Raw genomic sequence first — 12,586 nt, forward strand, 5'->3', positions numbered from 1 at the left:
ACGTGTCTTTCATGAAATCCCATGGCGCCGGGAGGAGCGCCTTTTTATATGTTTTTGGGGATTTGTATTAATTCATAATCATCTAAGTCTACGATCTAATAAGGGTCCATTTGGTTACCAACTCTTTAGCTGGGGACCACCTGGAACCTCCTCAAGGACCACCGGTGGTCCCCAGACCACTGGTTCGAAAACCACTGGCCCCTTTTCCACAAGGGTTGAACCAGCCCGTTTCTCAGTCCATGAGCCAGAGCTCCAAAATTGGAACATTACCATACCTATATTAAATTGTTTATAGGATCAATATAAGTAAATTAATATATGATAACCCTTCCACAGGAGTAGCTTTTTCATATTGTATATTTTTTTGCATACCGTATTTTCCTCTAATGCCTAATTTGCATATTTAAATGTACAATTTCAGAAAACTTGTACTAAAATAAATCATTGTCTTCATGTAAGTAATCAACTGGGGACGTTTCATGGTGAATTATGAACTATGAACTATGAATTACATGTTTACCTATTCACCTATCATGTATACTTTGGAGAAACCGGGCTGGTTCAACCCAGAGTAATCTAATAAGAGAGTAATGACACTCCCGTTGACTCTCATTGTAACCATGGAATGCGGAAGTGCTCATTCTATCTCAATGGAATAGTTCCAGCCATAGGAGCAATGTTTGGAACTATCGCCCATAGGCACCCGCTTTGCGGCAAGATCAAAGTGTGTCACCACTCTCTTACTAGATTACTCTGGTTCAACCCTGGTGGATACAACAAATGACTGTATTGTTTGCTTCCCTCCCTCCCTCCCTGTGTGTGTGTGTGTGTGTGTGTGTGTGTGTGTGTGTGTGTGTGTGTGTGTGTGTGTGTGTGTGTGCGTGTGCGTGTGCGTGTGCGTGTGCGTGTGCGTGTGCGTGTGCGTGTGCGTGTGCGTGCGTGCGTGCGTGCGTGCGTGCGTGCGTGCGTGCGTGTGTGCGTGTGTGTGTGTGTGCGTGCGTGCGTGTGTGTGCAGCTTGCTGGAGCACTGCAGGAAGCACATGTACCTGGCCAAGAGCGGAGAGAACTTTGTGACGCTGGTGGTGCGTCTGCTGGAGAGGCTGCTGGACTACAGGACCATCATGCACGACGAGAACAAGGAGAACCGCATGAGCTGCACCGTCAATGTGCTGGTGAGACCTGGCGCATGCACGCACGCACACACGCACGCACGCACGCACGCACGCACGCACGCACGCACGCACGCACGCACGCACGCACACACGCACATACGTACCTTCATGACTTTCGTCATTTTAGGGTCAAGGCCACTTAGCCTTTGGTGTAGTCCATTTTTTGAGGGCACAAAGGTCAAACACCAGGGCATGGAAGGCCATCAAATAAAACAAGATTTTAGTCCATTGAAATAATTAATTGAATTTAAGGGATTTTATATATAATAGACTAGACAGTGAAATAAATACATTATGGTATTTACAATCGGATCATGCTCAGCCCTGCAGCATGATCAGTCGCTGGATTGGTTTCAAGATTCAGGGGAGTTAAGAATTCAGTAATCTCAATACAAGACACTGGTGTCTACATGTTGACATGGAAGAGACACTATCGTGTCTGCATGACATGGAAGAGACGGGGTGGGAACCCCTTTTGGTGTTAGCATTATGTTATGCTTTAGCTATTGAAAAATAGCAGATCTACAAGCTCAAACTTGCTCAAACTTGTAGGTCATGCCTTCTTTTTGAGGGACACAAGGCCAAACTGATGGGCCACGCCGAGCCATGGCCTCCCTGAACTCCCTGCCCTGATGCTGACATTTGTAAACCAAGATGAATATTAAACCTGCTGAAATAGACCAGTAATTGTATGTAATTATATAGCGCCTGGCAACCTTGTGGTTACCATCCAGCCACTCTACCCCTGAGCCACCGCCGCCCCCTATCAGGGGACTAACACTGTCATTGTTTGTCCCCTGTCACTATCACATTAACCTTCTAATGGCTAAACAGTTTGGTTTAATTGAAATATATTCTAATTTGAATTCCCTGCCAAGGACGTAATTAAAAAAAAAAAAAAAAAAGCCCAGAGCGCCATGTCATTTGTGACACTAGATGGCGCTGTTTCCTATTCTATGTGTTACCATTTTCTTTCTGGGACCCACAGAAAAAAACCCTGAAATTTGGCACCCATACATTCCAATGACATCACTAGACAAAGTCGCTAAAACATGCGTGCACTCCAGAAGCTGTAGCTCTGTCAGGATTAACCTTATCGCACCAAAGAAAAGGAGGAAAAAAATAAATGTCTAAGTGGAAGAGACCCACTTGCGGGCGGGTCGTGACGACCCATAATATTCTGTGATTTTTCAAAGGTTATAGTGGGAAAAAAAACTCTCTGGATTCTGGCAGCGATAGGATAGACAATGATTTATTATTGGCTGTGAATGAGTTTAGTCCATCGATGGAAATAAATGGTAAATGTATTCAATAATTTTACTCACCTTCACTTAGGTTATAAAGCATTAAAGTAGTAAAGGATTATATCATTACAATCTTAGTGTTCTGTCAATTATTTGGGGGCCCACTAGCGATGACCTCAGAGCCCACTGGTGGGCACTGTGTTTATATAATATAACGTGCTTTAGCACCACTAAAAAGGAGCTAAAAAACGACTCCAACAACACCGGCAATTCGCACCGAGTATAGCTTTGAATACACACACACACACACACACACGCACACACACACGCACACACACACACACACACACACACACACACACACACACACACACACACACACACACACACACACACACACACACACTTAGAATAATGCAAACTGACGTGGGATTGCTTGTGTCAATGCTTTCGACAGGCGCTATTGACAGGTCATTATAGAACATTGAGCCCGATTCACACACACACACACGCTCGTGTCGCACAGCAAATATATCAGATCCACAAGCTCTTAATGTGAGTGCAGTGCGTCATGTTTGGAGCTTGTAGATCTGCAATCTTTCCTGCAGCACTAGCTCACACCTTAGTATTCCTCAGGCTCTACAAGCTGCCCGCAAGGCTTTGCTTTTATCACTGCAATCGGGGCAGAAACCTTGTATCTCCATATTTCAACTTTTTATGTTTGTCTGTTTGTTTGTTTGTTTTTTTCGTAAATGAATGCCCTGCTTCATCGTGCGGGAGTGTCACACGTACTGCGTCGCGTTGTGAGCTTGTAGATCGGCTATTTTCGATATTTAACCCATTTTGACCTGAGATCAGATTCTAAAAATGTCTTCTACATCCTGAGCTTTCTGAAAAAGCTATGTTTCTATGTCAGTCGTTCTTCGATTTTTCAAAAATAGCAGATCTACAAGCTCATAGCGCGCCACCGAGTGGCGCGCTATGAGCTTGTAGATCTGCTATTTTTCAATAGCTAAAGCATAGCATAATGCTAACACCAAAAGGCGTTCCCGCCCAAAATGGGTTAAAAAAAAAAAGTTTGTAAATAGGAATGCTTTTGCACATGCAAGGTTTCCGCCCGACATCGACGATAATATGCAACTGCTGTCAATAAAAGCGGGACATGATGGCCAGGTGCCGACGACGAGACGATAAACGGACGCCGGGGCATGTCAGAATGCATTATGCGGCATTATCTCCGAGAGACTCGCCTGGGAGGTCCTTCTCTTTTGTGAGATGACATTTCATCTGGGAACGGCGGAAAGGTCAATAGTCTGTACTGCGGAGCTGCGTGCGGAGCCCAAAATAACCCAATTTGACCTGAGATCAGATTCTAAAAATGTCTTCTACATCCTGACAGTTTTCTGAAGAAGCTGTGTTTCTATGTCAGTCGTTCTTCGATTTTTCAAAAATAGCAGACCTACAAGCTCGTAGCGCGCCACTCGGTGGCGCGCTATGAGCTTGTAGATCTGCTATTTTTCAATAGCTAAAGCATAACATAATGCTAACACCAAAAGGGGTTCCCGCCCAGAATGGGATAAACGGGCTGAAAGGGAGGGCGGAAAAGTGGGCTACCTGTGATTATATTCAACATTTTAGTCTGACTGAGACATATTGACCGTGCCACGCCACGGCCTGTGGAAAAATTGACCTTTTTTCACCGCAGCGCCCTGGAGAGGCGTTTGATGTCTTACTGTACTACTGTGTTAAAGCAGCGCAGAAAACTCTGGAGAATTAATTTAACCCATTTTGAGCGGGAACCCCTTTTGGTGTTACATACATTATTATGTTATAATTTAGCTATTGAAAAATAGCAGATCTACAAGCTCATAGCGCGGCACCGAGTGCCGCGCTATGAACTTGTAGGTCTGCTATTTTTGAAAAATCGTTAAAATGTGACTCAAATCTTTCCGAAAATTGTCATGATTTAGAAGATTTTTTTTTTAATTTCGACGTCAGGCCTGAATGGGTTAAAGGGGTATTGTTTTTGTAAAAAAAGAAAAAGAAAAAAGGGTTAAATAGCTCTATATTCTGATAGCAATCATTGCTACAATATAGTGTTTGTTCAGCTTGCAGAACAGGAGTATCTCCAAATGCACTTTCAGGTCAGGAAACCAATTTCAAGGGGGCAGCGTGCCGCAGTCGGTAGCACCGTCCCCTCACAGCTAGAAGGTCCCGGGTTCCATTCTTCGCTGGGTTTCTGTGGGCGTGTCCTCTCCTCTCTCCATCAGTTCCCTTACCCTAGGTGGGGTTGGAGTTGGCAAAGGGGCCTTTCTGTGGGGAGTCTCTGTGTCACCCTGGGTACCCTCACAAAAACATACAGTAATCCTGCCGGGGCACCTGATGGGGGGGGGAAAGGAACTGGTTGGAATAACGTGTTCCTTCCACGCGCTACGTCCAACCGGGGAAACTCCCCTCCCCTAAGCTAGTGAGGCGAAATTGAAAACAAGTTCTCTTTATTCCCCCTATAGAACTTCTACAAGGAGATCGAGAGGGAGGAGATGTACATTCGGTAAGTTATACGTTACTGATGTTCTAATGTTCATTCAATCTATAAGGCAGCAATCACGTATTCTTTCAACACGATGGCTGCATATCGGCTGCATTTGACCACGGACCACTTCACAATCATAGAGTATTACAATACATTTTTGAAGGAAAATTTAAAATGTATTAGTTATCTATATATCATGTAATATCCACGCGTGAGGCGACAAAACATTCAACTTTGTGCCATCCACAATCCACAGTGTGCGACAACTACATTACCCATAAACCCCCTGTCCTCTCCTGCAGCTACCTGTACAAACTGTGTGACCTCCACAAGGAGTGTGACAACTACACCGAGGCTGCCTACACGCTGCTGCTGCACGCCACGCTGCTGAAGGTACGCACGCACGCACCCACGCATGCATGCATGCATGCATGCACGCACGCACGCACAGTTCATACTAGGGTTGTCCCGATCGGATCGGGTGATCGGAAATCGGCTCCGATCACATGATTTTCAAAAGATCGGAATCGGATTTTTAATTGTCTAATGGAAATCTCAAGAAAGACGTAAAAGCAATGACATTTTGTAAAAACGGTTGTTTATGCTAGTTGTTTTCCTTCTGGTCCCAGTCAGAGATCATCAAACAAAGACTAGTCACACTCAGAGGCGTGAAAGACACCTATTAAGGAAACAAAGGAAATGCAACCCCCACTATGCATGATGGCATAGTGTCTGTAGTACTTTCTCTGAATGAGAGAGATACTCTTTAAGAGTTTTAACTTCACTTCAGTTCTATAAGCTGTAGAACTGTATTCACTCTAATTAACCAATACATCATTATTATATTTTGTGATTCCATGCTTTCATAGAAAGAAAAAAAACCCCACAATGACAGTCATTCTAATAAAAGTCACATTTTGCCTTTCAATAATTGAAAGGCAACACAACAGTCTAGAATAGAGTGACATACATTAGGATATTTGCTATTGTGATATGGCATAAGTGTTATATAAAAATATTAAGATCGGATCGGGAAAGATCGGTATGTCTCAAAATCAAATGATCGGAATCGGATCGGGAGCAAAAAAAACGTGATCGGGACATCCCTGGTTCATACACTTTTTTCCTTTTTTTCTTAAGATTTTTTTAGGCTTTTGTGCCTTTTATTGATAGTTACAGGAAAGAGAGGGGGAGAGACATGCAGCAAGTGTCGTCATGAACGGGACTCGAACACGCGGCGCGCTGTCAGGCCAGAGCCTATATGTGGCATGCGCCTGGACCGCTAGGCCAGCGGGCGCCCCAGTTCATACACCTTAAGCCAGTATCAGCCCCGTGGCATTTTAACCTTGGGTCGTCCCAGTCGGGTAGAAACCTTGTTGGTTTTATAAATATTGCATCAACAATTTTATAAATATCAGAATCAATGAAACGTATTAGCAAGAGCTTGTGACTAATTCATTATTATTATGATTATTACATTTTCCGCCGCCTAGTGTTCTGGGGAGGTAGTTAGCTTCTGCCGACGGAAATTACGAGATTTCACCTAATTTACATCCGGTCTCCCGGCCGCCCAGACTGAGAGAAGAAGAAACGGCTAATTTTAGCAGTAGCTCACGATGCACTTTTAATGGGATCCTATGGTGTGTGCGCGCGCACTCGTCCTTGTGCTGGGGGTGACGAAGGCGTTGCCTAGCAACCTGGTTTACACCCGAATGTCGTCTTTGCAAAGCGCCTCCCCCTGACGATGACTTGCGTGATTCAGTGTACGTGCGTGAAACTCCAGAAAATTGTGACTGGGGGGGACTGTGTGTGGGCTTCCTATTTAAAACGGGGGGGCTAATGAATTTGGGTTTTCATAGAAGTCAGCCAGTCAATTGGGTTTGTGGGGAGAGGGGGGGCTTAGGGGGGAATTAGCCTCAGCCCGAGGGGGGCTAAAGCTGTCCCTGCGTCCACCCGCCATTAATTGTATTTCATGGTGTGCTTGGAGAGACAGGCCCAACCTCCTCTGATCCCATGAGTACCATGAGATGGACGATGGACCCATTTGACAAGGCGGAGAACAGCATCCTTTTTTTTCTCCCCACCTTCTTTATACCTCGCGAGGGCCGACCGATGCAAAATGGCCTCTATCTGACCCTACCTGAAAGGCTGAGGCTGATTCATAGGAAAAAATAATATATACTGTATACATATATACCTGTCTATATAACAGGTCTATAGACCTAATAGTGAAAAGCAGCCATGTGAGGTTGATACCGCCACTACCTCAAGTGGTCCTATTGTCAGAGTCTGGGTGGTCATGATGGGAGTCATGATGGGATGGCTCGCGAAGATGCCTTCGCTTTGAGGTGGCATGAATGCAAGGTCACTGTAACCCCTTATACCTTCTATGGAGCCTTCCTTTGTGTCTTTATTAGAATGATACTCAGGGCAGGATTCCATTTGTAAAAAAAAAAAAATCTGGGAAATTAGTCTGGTGGAAACCTCATATACTTTTGGTCAGAATTTGGTCAGAATTTTATTGAAAGGATAGCCCCTTGAGATGTGGCATCTCATTTTAGAGGGGGTCCCGTACACAGGTAAAAACATTACATACAGTACAGTGCAGTTACACAAATAGACAGTGCACAATAGACAATACAGACATGTACAGATACAGTTAGCATGCTCATCCTCTCCCACCCACTCCCCCATCCCCCCAACTCTTTCTGGACAAGCATATTGAGAGTACAGTACAGTGACTTGAAACAGGGGTCAGAAGTAAACAGCAGTACGGGCTGTTAGTAGCATGAACAGGTTGTTTTGTTTTTCAGAATTCAGGGGCAAAAGTAGCAGGTCTACAAGCTTGAAACATCTTGCTTTGCGCCGCCTTCCGTGCTTGTGGATCTGCTACTTGTGATGCTGTAGTGTGTGCTGTAGTGTGATCACACTGTGGTGGGATCAAGTAGGGGCTTTAATTTAACCCATTCTGACCTGAGATCAGATTCTAAAAATGTCTTCTACATCCTGACAGTTTTCTGAAAAAGCTATGTTTCTATGTCAGTCGTTCTTCGATTTTTCAAAAATAGCAGACCTACAAGCTCGTAGCGCGCCACTCGGTGGCGCGCTATGAGCTTGTAGATCTGCTATTTTTCAATAGCTAAAGCATAACATAATGCTAACACCAAAAGGGGTTCCCGCCCAAAATGGGTTAATTTAAGATACGGAGATAAGAGGTTTCCCTGTACATACTCCGATATCGATCTGCTTCTTTTCCCCCGCTCTGCACCACATACAGTACTACACGTGCAATTGAATTGTTAAATTGAAATATTAACAGAGCAGAGAACCGACAGAGATATGACCTCGGACGCCACATTATCACAACATCATGAAAAAGGCTATTGAAGTCCACAACATGGCCCTCAGCCCTTTTCCTTCTTCATATCAGATACGCTACCTTGGATCGGTCGGTATAGACGGTATAAGATTGTGTTGGATGATATACTGTGTGTACACGGTAGAACACACCGCATGTGTCCTTGGTATCTAACCCATTTGGGCCTGACGTCGAACGAAAAGTCTTCTGAAAGAATATATATTCGGCCTGGGCCATGGCTCAGTGGTCCAGGCACCTTGGCTGGTAATCCAGTCTGGCAGTTTGTGCCGCGGGTTCGACTCCCGATCCCGACGGCCTTCACTGCATGTCTTCCCCCCATCTAATCTCTCTCCCCATTTCCTGTCAGCCTACTGTCTGTCCCTCCATAAAAAAATAAAATAAAATAAAGGTGAAAGCCACAAAAAAAAAACATTAGAAAAAATATATATATATATAAAATAAAGGCAAAAGCCAACAAAAAAAAACATTAAAAAAAATAATAATAATATATATTCAAAGATTTGTGCCGCATTTTCACCATTTTTCAAAAATAGCAGACCTACGAGCTCGTAGCGCGCCACTCGGTGGCGCGCTATGAGCTTGTAGTTCTGCTATTTTTCGATAGCTAAAGTATAACATGACGCTTAGTTAAAACACGGGGGTTCCCGCCCAGAATGGGCTAATAGAAATGGAATAGAAGAAATAGACTGCAGCGAGACACATTGTGTTGTAGCCCTCGCCTTCCACAGTGACGTCCAACATGGATCACAGACTGCGTGCCTACAGTACACTATATCTATGGTATTCCGGCGCTCGGATGTTTTTGCTGTCGGACGGAAACCTTGTATCTCCATTTTTCAGCTTTTCATACTTGTGTTGTGTACGTTACATTTGGGTCGTCCTTGATCGTACTACTTTTATAGAGGGGATGCGCATGCATGAAGTGAATGGCAAATCGAGTGGCAAAGTGAGTGACAAAGTGAGTTTAACGTCGTTTAACCCATTTAGGCCTGACGTCAAAATAAAAACAAACGTTCGCTCTGAAAGAATATAAATTAAAAGATTTGTGCCGCATTTTTACGATTTTTCAAAAATAGCAGAACTACAAGCTCGTAGCGCGCCACTCGGTGCCGCGCTATGAGCTTGTAGATCTACTATTTTTCAATAGCTAAAGTATAACATAATGCTTAGTTAAAACACCAAAAGGGGTTCCCGCCCAGAATGGGTTAACGTCGTTTAATGCAATCATATTGGACTTTCCTGTTTGGATGTATGGGCCGTCAAGGCCAGAAAGTAGTTTTTTGGCACAGTAGGCGTTCCCGCATAACTTCCTGGTTTGATGATGATGTCACACGCATACCCTCTATTACTAAATATTTTATTCTTTTGCAAAAATAGCCAATCCGCAAGCTCACAACACGACACGTTGTGAGCTTGTGGATTTTTGCTCTGGGTTTTATAAATATTAAACTAATGAAATGTACTAACGGGCATGTGACTAAATAATAACTACGTTGGATCCATAGAAACACGGGTTACCTTTTTTTTACCATTTCCTGAAAGGTAACATATTTATTTGGACATACACGTTTTCAACCATATGGTATGAATGTCCTCGCTTGAATCGTGAATAGATAAATAAAAAACATCTTCTGAAACGATGCATCTGGATGCTCCAGGCTCGCTATACCAGGTGTTGCTGTCAAACCTTATATACGGTATATGCCACCATCTGCAAAAAAAAAAAAACTATATATACAGTACAAATAAAATGCAGACACTGTACACTAGGTTCCTGGAGCGTATATACACAGATATTGGAGTGATTTCCCTTTTTGGCCTTTATCCCAAACCGCTCCCACCCGTCTCTCTCATCCGTGTTTGCTTAACCCGTTTAGTCCTGACGTAAAAAAAAAAAAAGAAAAAAAAAAGTCTTCTGAAAGAATATATATTCAAAGATTTGTGCCGCATTTTCACGATTTTTCAAAAATAGCAGACCTACAAGCTCGTAGCGCGCCACTCGGTGGCGCGCTACGAGCTTGTAGATCTGCTATTTTTCAATAGCTAAAGTATAACATAATGCTTAGTTAAAACCATAGAGTATATATATAATAGAGACTGAACTGGCGCGAAGCTCCGCCCCCCCCAGCTATTCATGTCAGTGGAAGTTGCTCAGTGGCGTTTTGAAGCACCCGGAAGACTGCCGGAAGTCCCTCCCAGGACCTCAACTTTGAGGTCCTGAGTGACGTAGGGCAACCGAGCGCTCAACGTTAAAGCCCAGCTGCACGGGGTTTCCCGGTCATGAATCCACGGGTCCGCCTGTAGTCCCTCCTCCTACCACTAGGACCCAGAGCTTCAACGTTGGAAAGTCTGCCTGCCCCCTTGGTTAAAACACCAAAAGGGGTTCCCGCCCAGAATGGGATAAAATAGCTGAACACTTTCAGCAGCATTCAACCTATATTTTTCCTCCCACACAGAAAATAGTCACCGCAGCACTTGCCAAAATTGTTGTTGTTGTTGTTGTTATTAGTTTAATTGCACTCAACTGTGGCGTTCCCATATGTTACAACGCTCAGACAACGCTCAGACAGAGACAGAGACACACGCACGCACACACACACACACACACACACACGCACGCACGCACGTACGCACGCACGCACGCATACACACACACACACACACACACGCACACCGCATACAGTACAGCACACACAAAAGGACATGTGGGAAAGGGCTATTATACTGTAAAATTAGATTGATTTTATTCCATCACGGACACGGTCAAAGCCTTTCTTCTGGAATAAGCTGTGTCATGTCGTCTTTGCAAAAGCGCCTCCCCTGACTGTGAACGATGACCGGGCGTGATTCAGTGTACGTGTACGTGCGTGTCCCGTACCACCCGCCATTAACCCATTTAGGCCTGACCTCAAAATTAATTTAAATTTTTAATAAATCTTTTAAAAAATAGCAGACCTACAAGCTCATAGCGCGCCACTCGGTGGCGCGCTATGAGCTTGTATATCTGCTATTTTTCAGTAGCTAAATTATAACATAATGTTTAAAACACCAAAAGGGGTTCCCGGCCCAAAATGGGTTAATTATTTCATAAATAGGAGCCCTGGGAGTGTGATAAGGCGCTTCTTTGTAAAAGTCGCTCGAATCTATAAAAAGCACCATATACATATATAGCCCCCCCCCCCCCCCCCCCCCTCCCGCTGGTGATGTGTCAGCATTTTTGAAAAAGGCTCGGTCTATCGACGCTGTCTGGATCGCTGGCCACTCCCGGATAAAAAATGGATCGTTCTTTAACCGCTTGCGTGCCGCGGCGGGCCACGGGCTGGGCCAAGCCCCCTTGTAATGGAATCAATAGGCGAAGCCGTCGCTAGACCGCAACATTCTTTTAACGCCGCGAAAGTGCAGAGCAATTACTTTTCCTCACTCCCCCCCCCCCCCCCCCCCCCTCTCCCCCCCACCCCAGTCACCATGTCATATGTAAATGTCCCCGGCTTTACCATTTTAAAGCGCGACATGGGGCGGTAACTCCGGGCACCGTGGAAAAAATGGTTCCCTTTGTATACGCAGTTAACCCATTTTGACCTGAGATCAGATTCTAAAAATGTCTTCTACATCCTGACAGTTTTCTGAAAAAGCTATGTTTCTATGTCAGTCGTTCTAAGATTTTTTTAAAAATAGCAGACCTACAAGCTCATAGCGCGCCACTCGGTGGCGCGCTATGAGCTTGTAGATCTGCTATTTTTCAATAGCTAAAGCATAACATAATGCTAACACCAAAAGGGGTTCCCGCCCAAAATGGGTTAAATTAACACTCAGGGTTGTACGAGCGTGCGCCGTGCGGTGGGTGGGGGAGGCGGGCGTCTTCACGCTGTTTCGCCCCGCCCGCCGCCGCGCTTGGATGCCAATTACGGTACGGCGGTACGGCGGTGATGAATCAGGGGCTGACAGGGACGCCGCTATAGTAGGAGGGGAAGGGGGCGTCGGCCAATCAGAATATCCGCCTCCCTGTGTGCGCCGAGCGGGTCGGTGCCACTCAGGATACTCATTATTCTCTGTGTGGCGTCGGGGAGAAAAAAAACACAGCAGGATGGGAGCGAAGGCTCAGCAAATGAACTGCCTCTGTTGTCATATAGACCGCATTATACAGTAATATATGGAATCAAATGAACTGCCTCTGTTGTCATATAGACCGCATTATACAGTAATATATGGAATCAAGAAGGTTTCATTTGTCACTAACTTATCGTCTCTGTTGAGGTGG

At 44.7% G+C, this 12,586-nt stretch overlaps 1 protein-coding gene across 1 annotated transcript in view; it reads left to right on the top strand.

Moving 5' to 3' along the window:
- The window catches only part of dock1 (dedicator of cytokinesis 1), a gene marked incomplete at its 5' end in the record, with an annotated part of 409,371 nt that overhangs the window by 299,076 nt on the left and 97,709 nt on the right, over positions 1 to 12,586 (top strand). The window contains 3 exons of the mRNA XM_079492379.1: positions 1,016 to 1,172; positions 4,927 to 4,967; positions 5,252 to 5,342. Coding sequence (XP_079348505.1) covers positions 1,016 to 1,172; positions 4,927 to 4,967; positions 5,252 to 5,342 — 289 coding nt within the window. The remainder of the gene's footprint in view (positions 1 to 1,015; positions 1,173 to 4,926; positions 4,968 to 5,251; positions 5,343 to 12,586) is intronic.

Source organism: Electrona antarctica (assembly GCF_951216825.1).
Source record: "Electrona antarctica genome assembly, chromosome: 22".
In the NCBI taxonomy this organism is placed as follows: domain Eukaryota; kingdom Metazoa; phylum Chordata; class Actinopteri; order Myctophiformes; family Myctophidae; genus Electrona; species Electrona antarctica.